We start from the raw sequence: 25,029 nt of genomic DNA, 5'->3' as shown, positions 1-25,029 counted from the left end.
ACGACACGTGTGGACGACCTGTGACACTGGGGGAGGGGGGACAAGGGACACTGGGGGGTGGGCAAGGGGCACCAAGGTGGCACCGGGAGGAACCAGCATCACCGGGAGGGCGGCCACTGCCCACCCCCCACGACGGCCCGCGGTCCTCACGCGTGTCCGCGGACCTGGGGCGAGGTGTCGGTCACGGGGTGGGGGGTGTCGGGGCGGGGGTGTCCCGGTCCCGTTCCCCTCCCCGGAGGGACACAGGCGTCCGGGCACCACCTGCAGCTCCCTGGTAACCAGCGCGTCAAAGGGGAGGGCGGCGCCGATAACGGCGCAGGGGACGACACCGGTACCCCCATCCCTCCCGGTGCCCCCCCGGTACACTCCCCCCCCCCCCCCCCCAGGAGCTGCAGTCACCATCATGGGCCACCGGGCAGTGCCCCCGCCCAGCCGGGTCCTGCACGGGGCAGAGGTGAGACCCCCGCCCCCCCCGGACCCTCTCAACATTACCCCTGGGGTCCCCCCACACCCTGGGACCCCCCCACTGCTGCCCCCCCCCCCCCTTCAGGACCCTCCCATTGCCTCATGGGGACCCCCACCCCACCAGGACCCCCCCAGCTGCCACCTCCAGGACCTCCCCCCCAGGACCATGGGGGTCCCCATGGTGGTGGCCCCAGTCATGGTGGCCCCCGGGTGATGGCCCCATCAGGGTGGCCCCGTCATAGTGACCCCATGGTGGTGACCCCAGTGGTGGTGTCCCCACGATGGTTGCCCCAATGTGGTGAACCTGGTGGTGGTGTCCCCACGGTGGCCCCCCCCGTGGTGTCCCCATGGTGTCCCCTTGCAGGAGGAGCGCTCAGCCCAGGCGACGCTGGCCGCCTGGCACGAGTACCGGCACGCCTGCGAGCTGCGCCTGCGCCTCGACCCACCAGCAACTGGTGAGTGGGGACAGGGTGAGGTCACTGGGGGGACACCGGGGACACCCTGACACCTCCCACCCCCCCAGGACCCGTCTGCAACCGCAGCTTTGACATGTACGCCTGCTGGGGGGACGCAGCCCCCAACAGCACCATCACCGTCCCTTGCCCCTGGTACCTGCCCTGGCACCACCGAGGTAACGGGGGGGGATGGCACCCACCCCGGGGGTCCCCCTTGGTGCCCCTGGGTGCTGTGGCGTGACAGGACAGTGTGCTCAGTGCAGGGCGGGGTGGTGGCTCGGCGCTGCGGACCCGACGGGCGGTGGGTGATAGACGAGACGGGGCGGCCCTGGCAGGACCATTCGCAGTGTGAGGACCTGGTGGAGGAGCAGCCGCTGCAGGTGGGGGCCCGGGTGCCGTGGGGTGCCGTGCCGTGGGGTGCCATGCCGTGCCACGCTGGGCCATGCTGGGAGATGCCATGCTGGGATGTGTCACGCTGCCATGCCATGCTGGGATGTGCCGCACTGTGCCGTGCATCGTGTCTCTGCTGTGCCACACTGTGCCATGCTGTGCCCCGTGCCGCAGAGCTGCACTGTGGTGCACTGTGCCACGCTCTGCTGTGCCATGCACCGTGCTGTGTCCCATGCCGTGCCCCATGCCATGCCCTGTGCTGTGCCACGCTGGGCTGTGCCCTGTGCCATGCTGTGTCCCGCTGAGCTGTTGTGCACAACACCATGCCCCGGGCCATTTCTTGTGCCATGCTGCGCTGTGCCATGCCCCGTGCTGTGCTGTGCCATGCTGTGCCCCGTGCCGTGCTGGACCATGTGCCGGGGGCTGCACTACGCCAGGCTGACACGTGCCATACCCCACGTTGTGCCGTGCCACGTGCCACTGGGCTGCACTGCACTGGGAGCTGCTGGGCTGTGCCAGGTCATACCGTGCTGTGCCATGCACTGGGCTGCGCCATGCTGTGCCATGTCGCATCGTGCTGTGCGCTGTGCCATGTCGTGTGGCACTGCATTTTGCTATGCCATTTTGCACCATGCTGCACTGTGCTTTGCCATGCTGCACCGTGCCACACCTCTTTGCACCATGCTGTGCTGTGCTGTGTGGCACTGTGCCATGCCATGTTGCTCCATGCCATGCCATGTTGCACCATGCCGTGCTGTGCCATGCACCAGTGCTATGTTGCACTGTGCCGTGCCGTGCTGCGCACTGTGCTGTGCTGTGCCGTGCACCGTGACAGGCCATGTTGCACTGTGCCATGCCATGCTGTGCACCGTGCCATGCTGTGCCGTGCACTGTGCCATGCTTTGCCATGCACTGTGCCATGCTGTGCTGTACCATGTTGCACTGTGCTATGCCGTGTTGCACTGTGCTGTGCTGTGCTGTGTACGGTGCTGTGCCATGTTGCACCGTGCCACGTCCTGTCACGCTGTGCTGTGCCATGTTGTGCTGCACCATACCATGCTGCACCTCACGACGCTGCACCCCACACCACGCCCTGCCCCGTTGCCCCATGCCACACCATGCCCTGTGCCACCTCCCAGCGTGGTGCCACCTCCCTGTCCCCTGTGTCCCCTGTCCCTGCAGTGGCAGGCCTGGCTGCTGGAGCAGTTCCGCCTCCTCTACACCGTGGGCTACTCCCTCTCCCTCGTCGCCCTCCTCCTGGCGCTGCTGCTGCTCCTGCTCTTCAGGTACCCACACTGGGGCACCCCTGGGTGCTAGCGGGGCATGCGTGGGTGCTGCCACCGCTCCTCATCCCTGCAGGCGCCTGCGGTGCACCCGCAACTTCATCCATGCCAACCTCTTCCTCTCCTTCGTGCTGCGGGCGGGCGCCATCCTGACGCGGGATGCGCTGCTGCAACGCCACCTGCGCCCTGGCGCCGGGCACCCCTTGCAGCTGCTGGGCCAGCAGGTGGGCACCCATGGGGGATGGTGGGCACCTATGGCAGGAGGCACCCTTGGGGGGGCACCCAGGGGTGGGGGGGGCACCCATCGGGGAGTACCCAAGGGGGGGGGCACCCATAGGTGGAGGATGGTGGGCTGTGCTTGGATGGGGGACCCAAGGTGGGGGGGCTGGTCCACCATGATACTGGTGCCACCATGATGCTCGTCCCATCGTGATGCCAGTGCCACCATAATCCTGGTCAAACATGACGTTGGTCCCACCACGATGCTGGTACTACCATGATGCTGGCGCCACCACGATCCTGGCGCCACCACAATCCTGGCTCAAACATGATGCTGGTGCCACCACGATCCTGGCGCCACCACGATCCTGGCACCACCACGATCCTGGCTCAAACACGATGCTGGTGCTGCCACGATGCTGGTGCCACCACGATCCTGGCACCACCACGATCCTGGCTCAAACACGATGCTGGTGCCGCCACGATGCTGGTGCCACCACGATGTTGGTGCCACCATGATCCTGGCTCAAACATGATGCTGGTCCCACCATGATGCTGGTGCCACCACGATGTTGGTGCCACCCTGATACTGGTCTAACATGATGCTGGTGCCACCCCAATGCCGGTCCCTTCCCGACGCCGGTGTCCCGGTGGCGGTGCCGGTGTCCCTGCGGCAGGCGGTGGCAGGGTGCCGGCTGGCCCAGGCTCTCACCCAGTACTGCGTGGGGGCCAACTACGGGTGGCTGCTGGCCGAGGGACTCTTCCTCCACAAGCTCCTGGTGTTGGCGGCCTTCTCCGGCGAGCGCTGCCTCCCCGCTTTCCTCCTCCTCGGCTGGGGTGAGCCTGTCCCCGTGTCCCCCCCATGTCCCCACGTGTCCCCACGTCCCCTCCCCAACTTTGTCCACATTGCTCCAGGAGCCCCCGTGCTCTTCGTGGTACCATGGGTGGTGGTGAGGTACCTCTACGAGAATGAGGGGTGAGGCTGCCGGACACCCCCCTTCCCCATTTTGTCACCCCTGGGGGACACTGTGATGTCCCCAACAGGGGACCCAGGCATCCGGCTGAGCCCCGCGCCCCGGCAGGTGCTGGGAGAGGAACGAGAAGGTGGCAGTGTGGTGGATCATCCGCTGCCCCATCCTGATGGCCGTGGCGGTGGGTGACACAGCAGGGGGGTGGCCATCCTGGGGCAGTGTCCCCATCACAGGGGGTGTCACCTCCAGTGTCCCTGTCCCCAGGTGAACTTCGTGGTGTTCGTACGCATCATCCGCATCTTGGTGGCCAAAGTCCGGGCGCATCAGGTGTCCCGTGGAGACACCAGGGTCAGGTGGGGATAGGGGGACAGCGGGATGTGCAGGGGGACATGGGGACACTGGGGATGGGCATGGGGATGCCAATGACATGGGGACACCAGGGTGTGCATGGGGACAGTGGGGATGCAGGGACACACGTTGCATAGCCCATCCCTGTCCCCACTGTGCCCCCATGCTGTCTGTGCGATGTCCTCGTGCCTACCCCAGCCCTGTGCACATCCCCACGTGTCCCCATCCCTACAATGTCCCCAGGCATGTCCCTGAGTGTGTCCCCATCCCTGTCACATCCCCAGGTGTGTCCCCATGCGTGTCCCTGTCCCCATAACACCCCGAGTGTGTCCCCATGCCTGTAACGTCCCCAAGGATGTCCCCCACCATGTCCCTATTCCTGTGGCATCCCCAAGTGTGTGCCCAAGCGTGTCCCCCAAGCGTGTCCCCACACATCTCTGTCCCTGTAATGCTGCCAAAATGTGTCCCTGAGGGTGTCCCCATCCCTTCCTGAGGGGGTCCCCGGGGGTGTCCCCTGTCTCCCTGGGGGTGTCCCCGAGCGTGTCCCCAGGGGTGTCGCTGGATGTCCCCGAGCATGCCCCCGCCACAGGCTGGCCAGGTCGACGTTGACGCTGATCCCGCTCCTGGGGGTGCACGAGGTGGCCTTTGCCCTGGTGGGGGAGGGGCAGGGGGGGGGCACCCTGCGCCTGGTGCGGCTCTGCCTCCAGCTGCTGCTCTCCTCCTCCCAGGTGCGGGGGGGGCAACGGGAGGGGCATGGGGCGGGCATGGGGGGTGCGATGGGGGCTGCAATGGAGACTTGCAATGGGGGGGCTTGGGGGAGCAATGGGGGGGCTGCAATGTGGTGGGGGGTGTAATGGAGGGGTGCAATGGGGGGGTGCGTGGGGGGGGCTTGGGGGAGGCATTGGGGGGCTGCAATGGGGTGGGGTTATAATGGGGGGGTGCAATTGGGGGGTGTAATGGAGGGTGCAATGGGGGTGGAATGGGGGGCTAAAATGGAGGGGCAATGGGGGAGTGCAATGGGGGGGCTGCAGGAGGTGGGTGCTGCAATGGGGTGGGGGTGCAGGGGCAGGGGTGCTCAGGGGGTGGGTGCTGAGGGCCGAGGAGTGCACATATGTGTGCGTGCGACCACATGCACCCACACCTCTGGGTGCACCCCCACCCTGGGGTGCCCCCGCCTCCCCCCCGTCATCCCCAGGGCCTCGTTGTCAGCGTCCTCTACTGCTTCGTCAACAAGGAGGTGCGTTAGGGCGCGTCGCAACGTGTCGGGGCGGGGGGGAGCATGTCGCGACGTGGTGTGACGTGTCGCAACGTGTCCTGGTGCCCACAGGTGCAGGCGGAGGTGCGGCGCGGGTGGCAGCGGTGCCGCCTGGGTGCCCCCTGCCCCCCCGGCCCCACCCGGGCCCCACCCCGTGGCACCCGCCACTACGTGGCCGTGGGGGGGCAGCGCCCGGCACCCCCCGATTCCGGAGGGCACCCGATTGCCGAGAGCTGCTGCTGAGGGGGGACACACACACAGCACCTTGGGGTTCTGGGGGGGCGTCCCAAAAGTTTCTGGATGCCAGGGGGGTGGTCCCTGTCACCTTTTGGTGCCGGGGGGAGTCGGGGGGGGCTTGGGGGGGTCACCTGACACTTTGGGGTGCTGGGGTGGTCCCCAATGGCTTGGGGTGCTGGGGGTGGAGGGTCTGGGGGTCCCCAAAACCTTTGGGTGCGGGGGGGGGGTTGTCCAGGACCCCGACACCTTGGGGTGCTGGGGGGGGGGGGTCCCAATGGCTTGGGGTGCTGGGGGTGGAGGGTCTGGGAGTCCCCAACACTTTTGGGTTCAAGGGGGAGGTCCAGAACCTTGACACCTGGGGGGGGGGGGGGGCAATGCCTTGGGCTGCTGGGGGAATCGGGGGGCTTGGGGTGCAAACTGACACCTTGGGGTGCTGGGGGGGGGTTCCCAATGGCTTGGGGTGCTGGGGTGGAGGGTCGGGGGGGGGGGCAATGCCTTGGGCTGCTAGGGGAGTCGGGGGGCTTGGGGTGCCACCTGACACCTTGGGGTGCTGGGGGGGGTCTCCAATGCCTTGGGGTGCTGGTGGGGTTAGGGGGTCTTGGGGGGGTCCTTGGCAGCGTGGGCTGCAGGGTGGGGAGGGGCATGGCAGGGGTGTCTGGGCTGTGGGGACCCGGGTGTCCCCAGCTTTGTACCCTAAAAAACATCTGACACCCACGAGTGGCTTCTGTGAAATCACCTGGGGGGCAATGGGGGGCTCTTGGGGGTGTCACTGGGGGGCACTGGGGGCTACTGGGCTGTCACAAGTGGCCAGGGCTGGGTGTTACTGGGGAGGGTGTCACTGGGGACTGGCACGGGGGTCACTGCGGGTGTCAGTGGGTGACCTGGGATGGTGCCGCTGGGAAACCGGGGTAGGGCGGGGAGATCCCCGTCACCGCCAGAGCCCTTCCACGCGTGGACTACACCTCCCGGCACAGCCGTTGCGCATGCGCAGAGTTACGGAGCAGCAAGGTGGCGGACTCTCTCCCAGCTCCCCCCACGCGGCGCATGTGCGGAGGCTTCGCACCGCCCCAGGCGGACTACAACTCCCAGCGTCGACCTCGTGGCGCATGCGCGGAGAACGGCGTGATAGCGCATGCGCGGGGCACCCCGGAAGCGGCGCGGAGAGGCGGAGCGGCCGCGCCCGGCACCTGCCCGGTGAGCGGGGGAGGGGCGGCGGCACCGGGCGGGGCCCGGGCCACGGGTGGTGGGGGGGGGGGGCGTGGGCGGGTAGCGCCCCGGGGCGTGGCGGGGCCCTGCGGGGCGGTGGCGGAGCCCCGGGGCCGGTGTTCGGTAACGCCCGCGGGGCCGCTGGGCCGGGGCCCGGCGGAAGGCAGGGTACGGAGGTGTCCCCGTGTCACACCGGGGGCCGGCATCTCCCGCTCGTGACACACCGTGGGGCGCTGGGGCCGTGCCCGCGGCACACCGGGGGGCAGGCGTGTCCCATCCGTGACACATCGGGGGGGGACGGGTCCGCGCTCGTGGGACACCGGGGACGAGCGTGCCCTCGCTTTGCACCCGGGGACGGGGCTGTCTTCGCCTTGCGCGAGACCGAGGGCACGTCCCTGTGTCGCGCGTGGGGACACGCGTGTCCCAATGTCGCGCGTGGGGGCGGGCGTGTCCCCGTGTCACACCTGGGGCGGGGACAGGCCCGGCCTCGCGTGGCCCTCGAGGGTCATCGGCTCTGCGCCCCCCCACCCCCACCCCGGGAGATATGGGTCGGGCGGGACCCCCCCCGCCCCGGGGCCACGCGGGACCGTCCCCGCGCCCCTCCCGTCCCCGCGGACCAGGGGAGGGCGGGGACAGCCGGCCACGCCCCCTCGCCTGCCACGCCTTCCGTCGGCCACGCCTGCCGTCCACCGCACTGCCACCATCCATATATGGGCATGGCCCAAGCGCGGCTTTCTGATTGGCCGCCGCCTCGCGCGCAGGGCCCGTCAACAAACGGCTGCCGCCGCCGGTCCTTAAAAGGGCGGGGCCGCGCGGGAGTGGCGGGCACGACTTCCGCGGGCGCTGCGGCCGCTTTAAGGGCCGGGCCCGGCCCCCTGCGGGCCGCGACGGGCGGGAGCCAGTGGTGCCGGTGAGGGGGCGGGGCGTTTCTGAGGGGGGTGTGGTCTCGGGGCTTGAGGGCGGGACCTTCTGGGCCGGGTGCGCGAGGGGGCGGGGCTTCTGAGTGTGCAAATGGGGCGGGGCGTGGGGGTGACTGTGCAAGGGGGGAGGAGCCGGGTGGGGCACAGCCCGGCCACCGCCCCAGTGACCCCAGTACAGCCCAGTAACGGTGCTGGGAATGGCCCAGTAATGGCCCCGTTAACCCCCCCAGCCCCGTGCTTGCCCCGCCAGCCCCATAGTGTCCCCAGAGCCCCATAGTGTCCCTGCCAACCCCATACTGTCCCCACCAGCCCCATACTGGCCTTGCCAGCCCCATGCTGTCTCCACTGTCACCACCCCACCCTCATCATCCCCATTAACACTCCTTTCTCTCCCCCGGTAGTCCTGGGCACGGGCGCCGGCAGCCCGCGGTGTCGGCAACGTCGGCAGTGCCATGCTGCCCTGATGGAGCCCAACGCCTTCCCCCAGCTGCAGCTCTGGTGCCCACGGCCCTTCGGCACCTACTCCCAGAACAAACCATGCCCTGGTCCTGGCTCCACCAAGAAACCCTTCTCCTGCCGTCCCACCGAAGAGCCTGCTGGAGCACGGGCTCCCTCCGAAAACACGCCGCCGGCTGCTGCCGATGCCACCCCAGCTCCGCCGGCATCGGCAGAGGAAGGTCGGGTGCTGCTGGACACGTGGTATGTCATCAAACCGGGCAACACCAAGGAGAAGGTGGCTTTCTTTGTGGCACACCAGTGCGGCGGTGGCATCGGTGGTGGCAGCACTGGTGGCCGTGCCAGCACCATGAAGGTAAAGGGCAACTGGGGCAGTGACAGCTCCAAAGCAAAGCGACGCCGACGATGCCACGACCCCACTAAGAGCAAGCCAAGCCCAGCATGGGCTACTGGCGGCAGGGACCCAGCTTGCCCGCGCCCCAGTGAACTGTCTGCCGCTGCAGGTGAAGCCCCCGACTTGCTGTCGGTGGCGGAGATGGTGGCGTTGGTGGAGCAGAGGACAGCGCTGGCGTTGCAGAGCTTTCCACGGCCCTGCGGCGCTCCCACCGCCCCCCTTGTCTTCGTGGAGGCGGCTGGCAGTGAAACCAAAGCGCCGAGTGGCTCTGATTGCAGCCGGGTGGCCGAAGCCGTTGCCCACTTCGAGTCACGGCAGCGGGAGCACGGCGGCACCCGACCCAATGGGTTGTGCCGCTCAGGCGCTGAATGTGCTGCTGCAGCAGCGGCATCATCGGCACCGGGTCCCGGTGAGGTGCGCATCGCCTTCCGCATCTCCAGCGGCCGCGAGCCCTGTGCTGGAGCCACGGCTGAGCAGGGTGCTGTCGGGCGTCCCAATTGTGTCTTTATGAGCTGTGGGACGGCGAGCGGTGGCAGTAATGCCGGTGGTCGCACCAAGGACAAGATCACCTGTGACCTCTACCAGCTGATCAGCCCGTCCCGTGACGCACTGCCCAACAATGTGGAGTTCCTCCTGGCCACCGCTGGTCCCAAGGGGGACGGGGACGGCCCTGACGTGGACATGGGGTGTGGTGAGGGGTCAGCGACTGCTGTCAAGCCGGAGACGGGTGAAGGAACCGTCGAGGCGTCATCGGTGTCGGCGCGGGATTGCGCCTCTGGATTCCATGTGGACGTGGTGGTGACGGGGGTGGTGGACCAGTGTGTCTTCTTCGGCAAGGACAGCGCCAAGAAGATGAAGGAGGAGACGGTGCGGCTGCCGGCAGCAGCACAGGAGGACCCACCGCCAGGGCAGCTCTTCCTCCTGCCCGTCCCTGAGGAGACGCCGGTGGCGGAGGACACGGAGGCTGGCGAGGAGCCATCAGCTGTCCCCGACCCCTCGCTTTGCCGTTTGTACCGTCACGTCTCCCACGACTTTTTGGAGATCCGCTTCAAGATCCAGCGGCTGCTGGAGCCCCGGCAGTACATGCTCCTGCTGCCAGAGCACGTCATGGTGAAGATCTTCAGCTACCTGCCCACCCAAGCGCTGGCCGCCCTCAAGTGCTCCTGCCACTACTTCAAGTCCATCATTGAGACCTTCGGGGTGCAGGCCACTGATTCCCGCTGGAACCGTGACCCCCTCTACCGCGACGACCCCTGCAAGCAGTGCAAGAAGCATTATGAGAAGGGGGACGTGTCCCTGTGCCGGTGGCATCCCAAGCCCTACCACCATGACCTGCCTTATGGCCGATCCTACTGGATGTGCTGCCGGAGACCCGATAAGGAGGCACCCGGTTGCCGGGTGGGCTTGCACGATAACAACTGGGTACACCCGGCCACCCGGCGCGATGACGGCAGGTGAAGGGACAAGCGCCGGCGGGGACAGTGGTGGCAGATTTTGGGGACATGGAAGGGGGAGGTTGTCTGCGGCGGTTGTTGGAAAAGGGCAGAGGAGAAGGTGGAAAAAAAAAAATCATCAAACCCCAAAACTTGAAGGAAAAAAAGAAAAAGGAACGAAGTGGAGGGGGCGGAGAGGATGGGGGGTGGCAGCCTGGAGGCTGATGGCCCTGTCGGGGGTGGAGGGCCCGTGGAGGGTGATGGCTCTGTGGAAGGTGACATCTCCGTCTGGGGTGATGGCGCGATGGAGGGTGAAGGCCCCGTGGCGATGACCCCAACTGGGCTGATGGCCCCAACTGGGCTGATGGCCCCGTGGAGGGTGGTGGCCCCATGGAGGGTCATGGCCCAATGGAAGGTGATGGCCCCATCCGAGCTGATGGCCCCGTGGAAGGTGACATCAGTCCCGTGGAGGGTGGTGGCCCCCTCTGGGGTGATGCCCTGTCCGTGGTGACGTCCCCACGGAGGGTGATGTCCTCTCAGGAGTGGCGTCCCCCGCCGGGGTGACCTCCCGGTACCGTCCACGTTCGCGGTGACGTTCCCATCCAGGGTAACGTCTCTGGGGCCATGTTCTGGTCCAAGATGCCATCCCGCTGGGAGTGATGCCCCCACCCCAGGTGGTATCTGTGGTGACATCACCACGTCTGGGGTGACATCCCGCCGGGGTGATGGCCGCTGCACAACCCCCCCCCCCCCCCCCCCGGGGTTGTCCGCGCATACGCGCATCCGTACAGGCGCCTACGCGTGCGCCAACCTGTGCCTTGTTCCACTGCGCATGCGTCTGCTCTCGCCCGGAGCCCGCGTCTAGGGGAGGGGGCGTGGCCTAGCGCAAGCACCGCCCCGCGCCCTATCAGCGGCGCCCCCGTCCAGCTGCTACCCGCCATGGTCCCGCCCCAGGGGGGCCACGCCCTCTCCCGCGGAGGCCACGCCCCCGCGCCATGCGGAAAGGAGCCGCTGGCTCCCGCCGGGCCCGGGCCGCGGGTTCGGGCACCGGTCCCGGCCCGGTGGCGGTGGCGGTGCCAGTCCCGGTGGTGGGTCCCGGGGTCTGCCCGCGGTCCCGCCACTGCCCCCGGCCGCTGCTGCCTCTCCTGGCGCTGGCCGCTGCCGCCGCTCTCCTCTACGTCGCCTGGCCCGGCGGGGAACGGGGCACCGGCCCGGTGAGCGGGGGACGACGACCGGGGGCGGGAGGTCCCATTGGGTCTCGGGGAGGGTGTCCCGGGGAGGGGTGCCCGGCGTGTTCTCGCTGTCCCCGGGAGCCCTCAGACCCCGTGGGGACCCTCCCGACGTCCCCCGGGGCCCCCAGCTCCTCCCAGGACCCCCAGTCCCCTGGGTCCCCCGGATACCATAATGGAGGCACCCAATGGATCCCGGGGCACCCAGACACCCCCCCCCCCCCCCCCCCCCGGGCCCCCCAGCATCCCCCAGGGCCCTCAGCCCCCTCCAAGTCCCCCAGGACCCCCCCCTAGATCCCATCATGGGGCCACCCGATGCATCCATGGGCACCTCAGACCCCTCCAGGGACCTTCACCATCACCCAGGGCCTCCAGAGCCCCCCCAGGGCTCCTCAGAGCCCCTGGGGGGGCCCCCAGTCCTCCTCAGGCTCCCCCAACATCCCCCAGGGCCCTCAGCCCCCTCCAAGTCCCCCAGAACCCCCCCCTAGATGCCATCATGGGGCCACCCAGTGCATCCATGGGCACCTCAGACCCCTCCAGGGCCCTTCAACATCACCCAGGGCCCCTCAGAGCCCCTGGGGGGGGGGGGGGGGCAGCCCTCCTCAGGGCCCCCCCAACATCCCCCAGGGCCCTCAGCCCCCTCCCTGAGTCCCCCAGACCCCTCTAGGGACCTCCAATCTCCCCTGGGGACCACCCCTGCCCCCAACACTGACACAGCCCCCCCCCCCCCCGCCCCCAGCCTCCCCCTGGCCCCCCCTCAGAGCCGGCTCTACGGGCGCTGCTGGGGCAGCTGGATCCCACCCGCCTGTGGGACACCTTCCTGTGGCCCCTCCTGCGGGAACGGGTGCCGGGGGGGCCCGGGAGCCGTGCCGCCCGCCAGGTAAGACCGCCCTACCCTCCCTCCCCACCCTAGGGTGCCACTGCACCCACCCTAGGGTGCTGCCGTGCCCCTCACTGGGGTCCTCATCCCCGCAGCACATCATGGGGTGCTTGGGCGCCCTGGGGGCCGCCTGGCACCTGGAGCTCGATGCCTTCAAAGCGGCGACTCCCCGGGGACCAGTGACCTTCACCAACGTGGTGGCCACAGTGGCCCCCACCGCCCCCCGCCGCCTGGTCCTCGCCTGTCACTACGACACCAAGGTCTTGCCCCCTGGTCCCGGCCAGCGGCTCTTTTTGGGGGCCACTGATTCGGCTGTGCCCTGTGCCATCCTCCTGGAGCTGGCAGCTGCCCTTGACCGGCCCCTGCAGCGCGCCAAGGACAGGGTGGGTGATGAGTTGCCCCAGGGCCCGGACCCCCCTCTCCCCGGATGCCTGGGTGTCTCCCCCTGGACGCCTGGGTCCCCCTCTGGATGCTGGGGTCCCAGCAGGGCGCGGAGGTGACGCTACAGCTGCTGTTCCTGGACGGGGAGGAGGCCTTCGGGGACTGGAGCGTCACCGACTCCCTCTACGGCGCCCGGCACCTGGCGGCGCGTATGGCCACCATCCCCCACGGGCCCCACGGCACCCAGATCACCACCATGGTGAGTGTCTCCAAGCCCTGTGGTGGTGGTTGGAGTCTGGTGGCACCCAAGGTGGGTGCAATGGTGGTGGGGTGGTCTGGTGTCACCTGAGGGTGGTGGCACAGCAGTGGGGGAGGTCTGGTGGCCGTGACCTAGCCGGGATGGTCCCATGGCACCCAAGGATGATGGCCAAGGGTGGTGGGCTGATCTGATGGCACCCAAGTGTGGTGACGTGGCATTGGCCCAGCTGGGACAGTCCCACGTGGCATTGGCCCAGCTGGGACAGTCCCACGGCACGGGCACCCTATGCTGGTGTCCCCATGGCCATGCTGATGTCCCCAGAGCCTGCTGGTGCTGCTGGACCTGCTGGGCGCCCGCCACCCTGCTATCCACAGCCACTTCCCCCGCACTCACCATTGGTTTCTGCGCCTCGTCGCCATCGGTGGGACATGGGGTCAGGATGGGGATGGGGACAAGGGGACAGGGTGGGGGACAGGGCTGGGGATGCGATGGGATGTGGGGACACCGATGGGGACAAGGCACAGGTGGGACGGGGGATGTGATCGGGTGGGGACACGAGTCGGGGACAAAGTGGGACACAGGGTTGGGACAGGGATGGGAATGGGGATGAGGGGCTGGGATGGGGACAGGGAGGAGGCTGGGGGTGTCACAGAAGGTTCTGACCCGCTGTGTCCCCGGCGCAGAGCAGCGGCTGCGGCAGCTGGGGCTGCTGCACACCTCACCCCAGGACCAGCCCTTCTTCCGCCTCAGCCCTGCACCGGGACCCGTCGAGGACGACCACATCCCCTTCCTCCAGCGAGGTGATGTCCCCATCTCCCCCGTCCCCTGGGGCACGTTGTCCCACTGTCCCTAGGGATGCACCATCCCCCGTCCCCACGCTGCGTGGCTGGGGCAAGCTGCAGGGTGGGTATCTGGGATCCTGTGGGCTGATGTCCCAAGGGGAAGGCATCCCCCCCCACCTCTGTGTCCCCCCAGGTGTCCCTGTGCTGCACCTTATCCCCACACCCTTCCCACGCGTGTGGCACACCCTCGAGGACACCGCGGACAACCTGCACCCCCCCACCATGGAGGACCTGTGCAAGATCCTGGTTGCCTTCGTGGCCGAGTTCCTGCAGCTCTGAGCCCCGCTGTCACCCCCGGCCTGAGGCCCCCGGGGACTCTGGGCAGCCCTGGGAGCCACCAGTAAAGTGCTTGGTGACCGATGCTGTGTCCTGTGCTGTCAACTGCTGTGGGGCCACCCCTGGGGACAGGGATGCATGAGGACATATGGGAACACATAATACAGATCCCAGTGAGCACTAGGGCAATTAGGGAGCCCAGGGCACACTATTCAGGCCATGGGAGAATCAGCCAGAGTAGTGCCTGCGTCCTGCTGAGGGGCAGCCAGGCCCCTCAGCCTCCTCTTCCCTCACCCTGAAGGAGCCCAAGATCCCCATTCCTCCAAAAAAAAAAAAAAAAAAAAAACCACAACCAACCAAACAAAAAAAACCCCAAAACCAACCCCATTTTATTGCTTGTACCGTACAAATATGAGGGCAGGTGACAGCTGCTGGCCAGCCACTGCCGTCGAGCTGGGGATGCTAGGCCACCACTGCCTTGTCGAGGGGTCTCAGCCCCCTGCACTGCTCCGGTATTTTTAAGTTAATTCAACTGAATTTGGGCAACTAGGAATGAAGTAAGAAAAAAAAAAAAATCGACTTTTCTCAGTTCTTCGCTGCAGGGAAGTGGCACCAGGCACCAAATTCCTACCGCCAAACTGTGGCCCTGGTGTTGGCTGCGCCAGGAGAGGCTGGGCAGCAAGTCCAGCTTGTCACTGGCCCAGCGTGTCAGTGTGGGTGTCCCACTGAAGGCAATGCTCCCCAAATGCCAGGTCCCAGCAGTGTCATGCCATGCTGGCAGGGTCTGGAGCCAACATCCCCAGTGACAGTGGCCTCTATGGAAAGACATCCAGGGAGCGTCTGTCTGGTGTGGAACCATCGTCGGCAATGGCATACAACGGAAGAAACTCAGGCACAACGCTGGCAGCTGGGGCTGCCAAGCCGGCTGTGTGGCGGCAAAAGCCCTGTCCCTCTGCAACACCACGCTGGGACCGGAGGCTGTTGTTCTGGTGACGCCATCATCCGCTGAGGATGCTGGAGGACGTGGCCAGCATCACTGAGCCCAGCATCACCACGGCTCCTGGCCTTAAGGCACCGGAGAAGCCAAACTATTGCTTTTAGGATCACGTTTTCCTTAGGGCTGCGTCAGCCGGCCGCAGGGTCAAGGCACTCCCCTCTGCTGAGGCACTGATTCCAGGGTACGGTTGGTTTTCAGTCACTGCAGGTTCAGTTCAAAGCAGAGCTGGGAAGATTTAAGGGTGTGAGACATGGCCCCCACGGTCTCAGGGGGAGTCCTGCCCTGTTGTCCCCCACGTTCCTTGGGGCAGCTGGCATTGGATCCCAGCCACATGGGGCGGGGGGGTTCCACCTCTCTTCTGCTGTCAAAACAGTTTCTCCCCACCTGGGAGCAGTGGGTTTTATCGGGCAGAGGGCTGGCTGAGCTCCCGGAGGGGTCAAGGCCATGGTTGTGGGGAAGTGGGGGTTGCTTTAAAAAGCTGTGAGCACTTCTAGGAGTTTAAAAAATAAAAATAATAATAATTAAAATCAAAGCAGTCCTAGGCTAGGGGCAGGAGGCACGGCTTGGTGCCAGTGGGAGCCGCAGAGCGAGAGCACTTCGTAGGGGTATGGCTTCTGAAAGGCGCCGCAGTGCAACGCTGGTGAGCCACAGCATCCCATCCCCCACTTCTGCTGGGCACAGAAGAGAAATCTCCCCCGCTGTGAGTGAACCCCCAAACCCTCTTCCTCCTTGGAGGCCAAATGCCGCTGCTGCCAGTTACTCCCGTATGCTGGCCGAGTAGGAGAACTGGGGGAAGTGTGTCCGCTGGTCATTCTCCAGGGAGCCCATGTTGTCATCTGCAAAGCCGGGGACAGGGAAGGGTTTGAGAGCGAGACACTGACAAAGCCTCCCCAGTGTGTTCACAAGCTTCCCCGCTCCCTCCTGCGGCGGAGATGCCACTGAAGCTGCCCAAGACCTCTCCAGGGCAGCGAGAGGGACCCCAAGCTTTTAAAAAGTGTGACAGCAATGCCACCAGCCTCTCAGGTGACACCCACCACCATGATGGTGACAGGAAAATGAGGCTGCACAAGAGGAAGGGGTATAGGTGATAAAGGAGGTCCCCATTTCTGGGCAGGGTTGGCACTCACAGCGATCCGGCGGGGTGATAGTGATGGATTGGGCGGTGAACTCGTCGTCAAAATACCGTGTGTCAATCTCGGACGTCACTTGGGGCTTGAATGGTGGGACCAGCTGATGGAGACCAGGAGAAATTTGCTCACCGGCAGCGTGCCAAGCGCGTGCCTGCCCCTTCACCCCCTCAAAGCACTCCCTTCCCTTCCTACCTTCTTCTGAACCACATCCTGCCAGTTGACGGGTGCGAAGAAGCGATGCTCCATCACCTCCTTGGCATCGTTGGGACCTCCGCCAAGCCTGCGGGCGCAGGGAGGCATGTCCAGAACCACCAGCAGTGTTGCGGTTCCCCCCTCCCTCTCCATCCCCGACGGACCCTTACCTCTGTTTGGGATCCTTCTTGAGCAGCCCAGCCAGCAAGGATTTGGCCTCGGGGCTGAGGGTACGAGGGAAGCGGATCTCCTCCATGAGGATCAGCTCGAAGAGCCGTTCATGGTCCTGGTTGTAGAAGGGGAGGCGGCCGCACATCATCTCGTACATGACAACCCCCAGGCCCCACCAGTCCACGGCACGGCCATAATCGTTGTCCTCCAGGACCTGCACGGGGGAAGACGGAGAGTATAGTGCCGACAAGCCCAAAGAACCAGGCGGCAACACAAGGAGGGAGAAGGGAAACTCATCCTAGATACAACCGCTCCCGCAACCCAAGCGTTTGGAAAAGCCGCTGCTGAACAGCTACCATCTTGGATGTTGGGAATAACCTCCACATAAAAACCTCTTTGGCACAAGAGTTTCGAGGAAAGCCTGGCTGCGGGAATGCTTCAGGTACCTCTGGAGCCAGGTACTCTGGAGTGCCGCAGAAGGTCTTCATGGTGGCTCCATCTGTGATGCCTTCCTTGCAGAGCCCAAAGTCAGTGATTTTTATATGGCCATCTTTGTCCAGCATGAGGTTTTCCAGCTGAAAAAAAAAAAAGTAGACAGGTGGGAGAAAAGGTTTAGAGCTCAGCAAAGTTGGGAGCATGGGAGGAGGATGCTGCTCCCCAAAAGGCTCCATTGGATGGCTGGGGTCTCGATCCATCGCCACGCGATGGGGACAAGGGCGACACCTCCCTGCAGGGCAGGTTCAAGCGCTCTCTGCTGAAGCCGAGCTCCCACCCTCCCTCCAACAACGCATGCGAAAACATCCCCAGCCCCGGGTGGAGAGCGGCTCTTCGCCACCCACAGTGAGTGGGAGCGGAGAAAAGCAGCTCGTGTCAACCGAACGCAATGCTCTGCTGCCTGAAACCCTTCGAGGCCCCCTCAGGGTGATTTTTAAGGGAGCCAGGAGTGACTCCACACCCCCAAACACCAGCCCAGGAAGATTAAAGTTGCGCCGGCACTAAGACGGGGTGAAGGCACTGCTTATGGACACTGCCGCTGCTGGGCTGGTACCTTAATGTCCCTGTACACCACATCCCGGGAGTGCAGGTACTCCAGTGCAGAGACTATTTCCGCACCGTAGAAACGGGCTCGGTCCTCCGTGAAGACGCGTTCTCTTGAGAGGTGGAAAAACAGCTTGAGGGGGAAAAAAAAAAAAAAAAAAAAGACAACAGCTGATCAACAAGTGCTTAAAAAAAGCCCCGCAGTGAAACCCAGGTTAATCGCTCTCAGCATGCAGCTAATGCGGTCATATGTGTCCTAAGCTCCTCGCCTTGAGTGGTCAAAATATTGACGGCCCCTCTCTCCGCTCTGCTGTCAGGAGCTGGGGTTGAACACGCTGCCGTGCATTGAAAGTCAGAGGGGCTGCGCCACCAGCTGCATTCCCCCTCCTAAGGAAAGCACATTGGGGTGCAGAAACAAAGCTGGATGTGAGCGCAGGGTGGAAGGTAACAGAGCCAGCGATGGCTGGAGGTGCTGCAGTGTCCGCAGCTCCCTGGATGATGAGGAGGGTGGGCCTGGGGGTCCTGCTTCCTCCCCTGGACAGTTTCTTCATGCACGCAATGGCCTCGCTGCGATATAGGGCGCGAGGAAGGCAAGCGAAGAGCCAGGAAAGCTCGGGCGAGAGGAAAGCCGTGTGCTCTCTCTCTCAAAACAGGTGCTGAGGGGAGATTGTGGAATAAATTGCCCGCTAACAAGCTGAAAACAGGTATGTAACATGTGGACAAGATCCTTCCAAGCCCCGGGGGAGTGTTGGGTCTTAAGCTCCCACCTCTCCGCCATTGGCGTACTCCATGACGAAACACAGCCGGTCATTCGTCTGAAAGGCGTATTTCAGCGCCTGCAACAGGGGAAAAAAAAAAAAAAAAAAGGTCTTGGAGAAGCTGTGGGGCTCTGCACTTCCAGAAGCAGCGGTGAGGGGAAGGGAAGGGTTGTTTTGGGGTGTGCCAAGCATCCCAGCGCGCTGCCCCTTTGCTCCCTCGCTGCCACCAGCCGTACTTACGGTGAGGAAGGGGTGCCTGGTGTTCTGCAGCACCCGGCTCTCCGTAACAGTGTGCGCCACCTCGTCCTGCAAAGGGAGGAGAAATTAAATGCCATTTATCCCCTATCATTTCTGGAAAATCTGAGATTTTTCACTGCTGCCAACTATTCCCAGAAAAAAAACAGGGATGGGAGCTCAAAGTGCCAACCTCTGCTCTGTTTTTGTCCCTGCATGGCAAAGGGTTTGCCGGCTAGATCGTCCAGAGGAGGACGTGGCTGCACTGCATCCCCTGAGAGGGGCCGGCGAGCGGATCCCATGGTGTCACCCAACTGTGCGTTACAACACACGCCCACGGTTTTGAAATAAGGATAATTCCTGGAATCCCCCAGCATTTAGAGCACAGCAGGAGCCGGCCATTGCTCTGCGGCTTTGGAGGCGTGTTTTCAAAGTCATCCCAACATTCGGGGGGTTGGACTAGATGACCTTTAAAAGGTCCCTTCCAACCCAAACTATTCTATGATTCTATGATCCTCTAAGCCCTGCCAGCTCCTGACTCTTCCCCTCACACTCCGCTGGGGCTCGGCACGTACTTTCGCAATGATGACCTCTTTCCGTAGGATTTTCATGGCATAATAGCGGCCAGTGGCCTTTTCCCGCACCAAGATGACTTTGCCAAAAGTCCCCTTTCCCAGGAGCTTCAGGTAATCGAAATCGTTCATGGTCTGGGAAGAAACAAGGAGACGGAGGTGAGAGTTTGCGGCATAGGCAAGCGGGATCCGGGATGGGAAAGGGTTTTCCGAGCTATTTCACCCGTGATTATCCTGGTGACAGTAGACACCACAAGGATGAGGTTTATCCCATAAACCTCCTTCATTGCCTGGTGATCCCAATCCACCACAATCCCGTTTGTAGCAAGAGATGGTGCCGCGCCAGGGGTGACTTACGGCCTTGGTGCGGGTTTTGCTGACAGCCACCTCCATCTCCTCGGCACCGGTGCTGTCGTTAGGAGATCCACACTTGTAATCCATTGCATCCGCCTCTGGTTCCTGGTTCTTCAGGCTGTTTGCTACCGTCTGGATGGCTCGCATCCACTCCTCACTATGGAGAAAAAGGGGATTGGCAGCACAGGGAGGTCGTGAGGATCACCGAGGGGGGCTGCGCCTGCCCCTCCAGCAGGCAGATGGGAGTCACAGCCAGGAGATTTTGGGGCTCTCCTGCAGCTAGGATCAATGCAACGTGCTATTCATCTGGATTCCCAAAGGAAGGGGCCATCCCGCACACCTACCGCTCTTCAGGAGAGTCCACGTGGAAGGTCCTCTCAATGACTGTCGTCCACTGCAAGCATCGGATGACAAAGGTGTTGGGCCGAGGCCGCTCAGTCTTCATCAGTTGGCACTCTGTGAAGATTAAAAAATAAATGAAAAAAGGAAAAAGAATGGTTTGGATCAAGTATTCTCATCCCAAAACCTTCCCTAATGGCACTGGGGATGAAGACACCCTGCCCGATGCCAGCTCGTAACTGCAGACAGACCCAAAGCCGCCCGCACAACGTACCCGCTACTGAGAAGTTATTCAGAGGTGGCAAGCTGTGGTCAGATGTCTCTGGCCGTTCCTTGTAGCCAATGAAGGAGCCGTCACTTTTAAGCAGAAAATACCGGGGACGCCACGTTTTGATGTATTCCCCTGCAAGAGAGAGGGGGGTGTGGGGCGTGGCGCAGGGATTTTCAAGGAAGGACCCCTCATGGGAGGGGTCATCCTATTACTAAGATGGAAAATTAAGCAGCAGAAGGACCCCTTGTAGATGGAAAGTTAAGCAGCTGGGGTTTTTTTCAGGCTGTTTCTAGGAGCTGCTTTGGAGAAGCTCCTGCAAAAAAGAGCCTGCTGCTGTAATTTAGGAGCGGTCTGAGTAGCAGGTTAGCCTGAAACATGCTTGCTCCGAGGGAACACAGTGCAAAAAAGCTTCATGCTTCCCCTGGCAGCTCCAAAATTGACCTGAAGCAGCCTCGGCAGCTCTGGATAAAGAAATAGCATCGGAGGGAGGCCCTGGCTTCCCTCCCTCCAGCTGCATTTGTGTGGAAGAAGGAGGAATCCACGAACCTGCTGGACACAGGGATCCGGTTGGGCTGCCAGCGGGAGAAAGGCGGCTGGAGACGGATGGCTTTCATGCCTGCTCCCCTTGCAAACCGCCCTCAGCAAGGGAAGGAAAAATAAGAGCCACCTTCAATGGGTCTAAAAATAAAACCCTGCACGCGCATCTGCTACAATGCTGTGACGTTCCCTGTGTTCAGCTAAAAATAAAAGGGCTGGCTGGGGGTCTCGCTGCAGGGCCACCGTGGCAGGTGGCCTGGCAAACCAGGTTAGAGGGTCTGCGGGGAGATGTTAGGATTGTTGTCCAGCTTCCTAACGCGGCAAGCAATTAAAAATGATGCTGCCGGAGGATTTGCTTGCAGCACAGACCAAATGCCAGCGAAGTGGTGTTGTTGACTGCCGGGAGAGCTGCTGAGATGAGCCAGGAGCAGGAGAAAGCTGAAGGGGGAAGGCGCCGGCAGTTTTGGGATGCCCTGTGGTGCCAAGGTGCCTCGCACCCCATTTTGGGGCGAGGGGAAGTGTAGAACCCCCTGCGCTTGCGCCAGGGAAAGGTTAAAATCGCCAGTAACTGGAAACCAGAGCTATCCTTTCCCGGCAGCAGCTGCAGCGCCAGATTCCCTGTGGTGACCCGGCTTTGGAGGGGTGCCACTGCTGCTGAGCTGGCTCCGGCTCGCTTCCCTCACCTCTCTTGTGCAGCCATCCCTCCTTTACGACCGATACTTCATTCATGGTGGTGCCGTGGGCTCTAACCCCCTCTCTGCTGCAGGGCCGGGGAAGCGGCTAACGCCGGCGGTGGCGGCTGTGGGAGGAGCAGCGGGAGCAGAGACGACCTGCGGGGGAAGAGATGCTCAAAGGAAGCCGGCAAAGCTCCCAATGCTTTTCTTTCCCCTCCCTCGAGGGGAGGCAGCTGGTTTCAGCATGAAGCCACCCCCATGCGACGATTAAAAAGTCCTCCGCTGCACCAGTTTCCCAACGCGCCCCCCCCGCCCCCCGCCCCCAAATTAAAAATCAGCATGGCAGCCTTGCAAACCTGGAGATGCCGGGATGGAGCAGGTTTGTTGGCATTGTCCCTTTACCTGGCCGCCACGCGACGAGGGATTAAAAAGCCTCTGGAGAATTGGACAAGCTTTGGTGGGGGGGGGGTGGGGGGGGGCACAGTCCCTTGCAAAACAAACAGCTAGAAAAAAATTAATCGGAGTCACCTGACAAGTTTAACTCCCTGGGCTCCAAAATCCTGCTGCGCCAGGCGATTGGAGGCGGCGGGACAAGGGGACGTGCCACATCTCGGCAGTGGCCAGAGGGGATTGTCCTTGGACTTTCCCCAAAGTCACCTTGGGCTTGCTGCCCCCCCATCCCCTGGCTTTAATCAGGTTAAAATAAAACCCAACCCCATAAACTTATGGCCAGGCGCAAGAGTTTGGGGTTTTCCAGCTGCATCTGAAGCAAGGCAAGAGCTGGAGCAGCCCAAGACAAATTCCCTGGACATGGTGTTATCCCAATGGAGCTCCCGCTCCCCTCTAATCCCTCGGGATCAATCCCAGCACCTGCCTAATTCCCAGACCTCCAGCTTAGTTTTAAAACCTCCGATCTCACCTTTAAAACTTCCTCCACTGTGGGGACGAGGGGGTTTCCGAAGGGAAACACAGCGGGTGGGAGGAAAATAATTTCTCTTCCTCGCTCCCATAAATCTGCCCGTGCCTTCCCGATGGGAAGCCCACCCCCTCAAGCATCCCGGGATGCTCCTGTGATCCCAGATGGCGAGGAGGATTTTGGGGACTCCACTTCCCCCTGAGGCTCCTCTGCTTGCCCAGCAGTGGGCAAGGGCGCAGGGCAGGCAGGCAATTTGGGCAGAACAAATACAGGCAGGACCTGGCAGTGCAGAGAGCTAACATTTCTCCAGCTGCTGAAGGGTCGGTCTCCAGACAGATCCGCTCCTGGACGGGCTCCGGCAAAGAGCTCGTCGACATTAATTAAAAAGGAAATAAAAAGCTTGCTGCAGAAAAGGGCTCTAATTAATTTTGGAGCTGGGCCGGAGAGGCTGAGCCCACTGCAGATGTCCCACGAAGGATCTGGACCACGGATGCAAACGAGATCACAAGAGGCTTTAATAAAAAAAATCCCCCAAATTAGGAAAAACAGTCCCTAAATGAGCGATTCGACAGGTATGGAGGATGCAGGATTTTGGGATTGTCTCATCCCGCAAACGAGTTTTGGCACAGCAGAGAGGGTCCGGCACATCCACAGCATCGCAGGCAGGTAAAAGACATTCAGGATGCGAGAAGCCTTCGAACCCAGCAGCGGAACAAAGATGTTTTCGGTGAGGTCCGGGCATCGCTTGTTCGCATTCAGGGCTTGTTTCTACGCTGCGCTAATTATCCCGGCTGCAATTAAAAGCCTTCAATTGGTTGTACCTGACCTTTGATTATATTTTTGTGCAAAGCGCAGGACAGCGAGGCTCTTGAACCTGGAGCCTGCGGACTTCTCCGAGCCAATACCGAGTTGTCCTTCAACAGCAATATGGAAAAAAAAAAAAAAGGTGTTGGTCTAAAAAAAAAAACCACCACCCCAAATTGTTGCTTTTTCGGTGTGTTTAAGGATAATTACAACAGCGGGAGAATTGTGATTCAGGAATCACTGGCAGCTTGAAGCATCAAACCCCATCATGGTCCCTTCCTTGTCCTTGCAGGTACCAGAGGATTTTTAGTATGATCCTGATGGTTAATGAAGAGTGGGAAGGAGCAGCAGTCATTGACAGATTCTTCGAGCCCTGATCGTTACGGTTGTTTCCGATGACGGACGGGGATTGTATCCGCCAATGAGGCATCCTGACAGCCCCACAGACGCTGTGAGAGGTTTCCAAGCATGCACCAAAAAGCAGCGATTAAAAAAAACACCAAAAAAGCCCCATTTCATGCGCGTTCAAGAGACTTTAAATGAGCTGCGAAGCAGCGCTGTAAAAGATTTGCATCTTGAAGGGCAGCACCGCGCATCCTGTCCCGGGGACAAGCAGTGAGCTTTCGGAGGTTTGAAAGGTGTTGGTACCGAAAGCCACAGGGATGGTGCAGCCCAAGCCCCCTCCTCCAGAGGGGTGTGGGGGGTGCCACGTGCCCTCCCCACTCTGCAGGCTGGCAGGGAGTTTCGGTTGATACTCACTTACGAAGGGGCAGAGCCCTTGGCCAGGCCTGCTCAGGGGGTGGCTAGGGAAGGGGATGGGTCCCCCAGTGCTGCTGCTCCTCCCTGGGGGGGGACGGACTGAGGGGGGTGTCCCAGCACAGCCCCCCCACCCAACAGAGATGCCCCAGTCTGCAGAGAGCCCCCAAATCCTGTTCTCCCATGGCAGAGCCCATCCCCCTACACCCCCCCGACAAGAGACAATCCCCAAACACCAGAGGCCTAAAAGGAGCCCCCCCAAAGCCTGCCAGGGCCCCAGTATAGGACTCTCCAAGCCTGCCAAGGCCCCCCACATCAGAACCCTAGGATAGCCCCCCCCCCAAGCCGGCCTGACCCCCCCACCTCAGCCCCTTGGGACACCCCTCCCCAAGCCTGCCAGGCCCTAGGACAGGCCCCTTATGTCAACCCCCTGGATACGCCCCCCCCAAGCCTGCCCATCACCCTCATCTCAGGCCCCTGGGACAGGCCTCCCAAGCCTGCCATGGCCCCCCATTCCAGGCCCCCCAGCCTGCACAGACTCCCCCAATCAAGTCACCCCTAGGACAGAGCCCCGCCCCCCCCCCCGTAAGCCCCCCTCAGCCCAGCTCAGCCCCTCACTGCACTCCCCCCCGGCGGCGGGTGGTTCGCTCCCCAGAGCATCCCCCCCGCCCGACGGCGGACGGGCGCATCGCGAGGCCATGGGGGCCGCTCCCACCCTCCGCTGGTGGTGCGGTCCCCGCGGCGCCCCTCAGGAGACGGGCGGGTCCATTCGGCGGCGCGAGGGGGGACGGCGCTGCGCACCCCTGGCAGAGCGGCGCGCGTGGTGCGTTCCGCGCGGCGCCCAGCGGGGGGCGGGCGAGCCCATAGCGCGGCGCAGGGGGTGGGGGGAAGCAGGGCCGACTCCTCACCTGTCATGGACGCCGCAGGCCCAGCCGGCTGCCGTTGCTCATCCCGGTAGCGGTGGGGCTCCCCCCCCCCCCGTTCCGCCTTATCAGCTCCGACGGCGCCCGCGCTCCCGGAAACCCCGCCCGCTCCGGGCCCACGCACGCAGGAAGCGGAGACGGACGGGGAGGAGGTTGGGGGGGGGTGTCGAGGGGGGGACGGAGAGGGAAGGACCCCACTCACCTCCCCGGGGCCGCACTGCGCAGGCGCTGCGCGGCCGCCTCCGACTGCGCATGCGGCGCAGGGACAGCGCGCCTGCGCGAAGGGGTGGGAGAGAGGCGGGGGACGCACAGCCTCCCAACGCGCATGCGCCTCTCGCCCTGCGGCGCTCACTGCGCCCGGGGGGGGGCGGGGCCGGCGGGGAGCAGAACCTCCTCCCGTTCCTGCTCATTTGTTTATATTTAAATATAGCTGCATAAATTCACACTCCGACCACCCACGCGTG

General features: G+C 63.5%; 4 protein-coding genes across 5 annotated transcripts; 3 read left to right on the top strand and 1 right to left on the bottom strand.

Annotated features, from left to right (window-relative positions):
* The first annotated feature begins 403 nt into the window (after nucleotides 1–403).
* GIPR (gastric inhibitory polypeptide receptor) lies at nucleotides 404–5,629 on the top strand. The gene is made up of 13 exons (XM_059833142.1): nucleotides 404–454; nucleotides 830–920; nucleotides 989–1,127; nucleotides 1,165–1,300; nucleotides 2,493–2,596; nucleotides 2,670–2,817; nucleotides 3,490–3,649; nucleotides 3,728–3,788; nucleotides 3,895–3,964; nucleotides 4,048–4,136; nucleotides 4,721–4,859; nucleotides 5,327–5,368; nucleotides 5,459–5,629. Exons 1-13 carry the CDS (start codon nucleotides 404–406, stop codon nucleotides 5,627–5,629), a joined length of 1,401 nt encoding a protein of 466 aa, XP_059689125.1.
* Nucleotides 5,630–8,195: 2,566 nt separating this feature from the next.
* Nucleotides 8,196–10,151, top strand: FBXO46 (F-box protein 46). Its single transcript, XM_059833176.1, has 2 exons — nucleotides 8,196–9,274; nucleotides 9,317–10,151. The coding sequence occupies exons 1-2, from the start codon at nucleotides 8,213–8,215 to the stop codon at nucleotides 10,055–10,057; spliced, it is 1,803 nt and encodes a 600-aa protein (XP_059689159.1). The 5' UTR covers nucleotides 8,196–8,212; the 3' UTR covers nucleotides 10,058–10,151.
* Nucleotides 10,152–11,027: 876 nt separating this feature from the next.
* On the top strand, nucleotides 11,028–13,983 carry QPCTL (glutaminyl-peptide cyclotransferase like). Its single transcript, XM_059833174.1, has 7 exons — nucleotides 11,028–11,246; nucleotides 12,001–12,141; nucleotides 12,237–12,524; nucleotides 12,629–12,781; nucleotides 13,103–13,202; nucleotides 13,465–13,581; nucleotides 13,757–13,983. Exons 1-7 carry the CDS (start codon nucleotides 11,028–11,030, stop codon nucleotides 13,900–13,902), a joined length of 1,164 nt encoding a protein of 387 aa, XP_059689157.1. The 3' UTR covers nucleotides 13,903–13,983.
* A 282-nt stretch (nucleotides 13,984–14,265) lies between these two features.
* Nucleotides 14,266–24,594, bottom strand: AKT2 (AKT serine/threonine kinase 2). 2 transcript variants are annotated; one of them, XM_059833187.1, is made up of 14 exons: nucleotides 24,551–24,594; nucleotides 21,176–21,322; nucleotides 19,959–20,087; nucleotides 19,690–19,801; nucleotides 19,349–19,502; nucleotides 18,995–19,126; nucleotides 18,426–18,491; nucleotides 18,195–18,263; nucleotides 17,438–17,560; nucleotides 16,836–16,964; nucleotides 16,389–16,603; nucleotides 16,219–16,306; nucleotides 16,024–16,126; nucleotides 14,266–15,732 (listed from the first exon to the last, which is right to left on the bottom strand). In XM_059833187.1, the coding sequence occupies exons 2-14, from the start codon at nucleotides 21,219–21,221 to the stop codon at nucleotides 15,653–15,655; spliced, it is 1,446 nt and encodes a 481-aa protein (XP_059689170.1). In that variant the 5' UTR covers nucleotides 21,222–21,322; nucleotides 24,551–24,594; the 3' UTR covers nucleotides 14,266–15,652. The 2 variants fall into 2 exon arrangements, with proteins under 2 accessions (XP_059689170.1, XP_059689171.1); XM_059833188.1 differs by lacking the exons at nucleotides 21,176–21,322; nucleotides 24,551–24,594 and adding an exon at nucleotides 20,502–20,560.
* Between the last annotated feature and the right edge of the window lie 435 nt (nucleotides 24,595–25,029).

This window comes from Gavia stellata, chromosome 41 (assembly GCF_030936135.1).
Source record: "Gavia stellata isolate bGavSte3 chromosome 41, bGavSte3.hap2, whole genome shotgun sequence".
Classification (NCBI taxonomy): Eukaryota; Metazoa; Chordata; class Aves; order Gaviiformes; family Gaviidae; genus Gavia; species Gavia stellata.
This window is presented reverse-complemented; position numbering and strand designations above follow the sequence as displayed.

Bases quoted from the DNA above. Each gene is read 5' to 3' on its own strand.
- GIPR (XM_059833142.1), top strand. From the start codon at position 404: ATGGGCCACCGGGCAGTGCCCCCGCCCAGCCGGGTCCTGCACGGGGCA. The intron at 2,597-2,669 runs GTACCCACACTG...TCATCCCTGCAG, and splicing joins CTGCTGCTCCTGCTCTTCAG to GCGCCTGCGGTGCACCCGCA. The intron at 3,965-4,047 runs GTGGGTGACACA...CCCTGTCCCCAG, and splicing joins CCATCCTGATGGCCGTGGCG to GTGAACTTCGTGGTGTTCGT.
- FBXO46 (XM_059833176.1), top strand. From the start codon at position 8,213: ATGGAGCCCAACGCCTTCCCCCAGCTGCAGCTCTGGTGCCCACGGCCC. The intron at 9,275-9,316 runs GTGGACATGGGG...ACTGCTGTCAAG, and splicing joins GGGACGGGGACGGCCCTGAC to CCGGAGACGGGTGAAGGAAC.
- QPCTL (XM_059833174.1), top strand. From the start codon at position 11,028: ATGCGGAAAGGAGCCGCTGGCTCCCGCCGGGCCCGGGCCGCGGGTTCG. The intron at 11,247-12,000 runs GTGAGCGGGGGA...CCCCGCCCCCAG, and splicing joins GGGAACGGGGCACCGGCCCG to CCTCCCCCTGGCCCCCCCTC. The intron at 12,782-13,102 runs GTGAGTGTCTCC...TGATGTCCCCAG, and splicing joins GCACCCAGATCACCACCATG to AGCCTGCTGGTGCTGCTGGA.
- AKT2 (XM_059833187.1), bottom strand. From the start codon at position 21,221: ATGAATGAAGTATCGGTCGTAAAGGAGGGATGGCTGCACAAGAGAG. The intron at 16,604-16,835 runs GTACCTGAAGCA...TCCCCCGTGCAG, and splicing joins CAGAGTACCTGGCTCCAGAG to GTCCTGGAGGACAACGATTA. The intron at 15,733-16,023 runs GTGAGTGCCAAC...CCGGCTTTGCAG, and splicing joins TATCACCCCGCCGGATCGCT to ATGACAACATGGGCTCCCTG.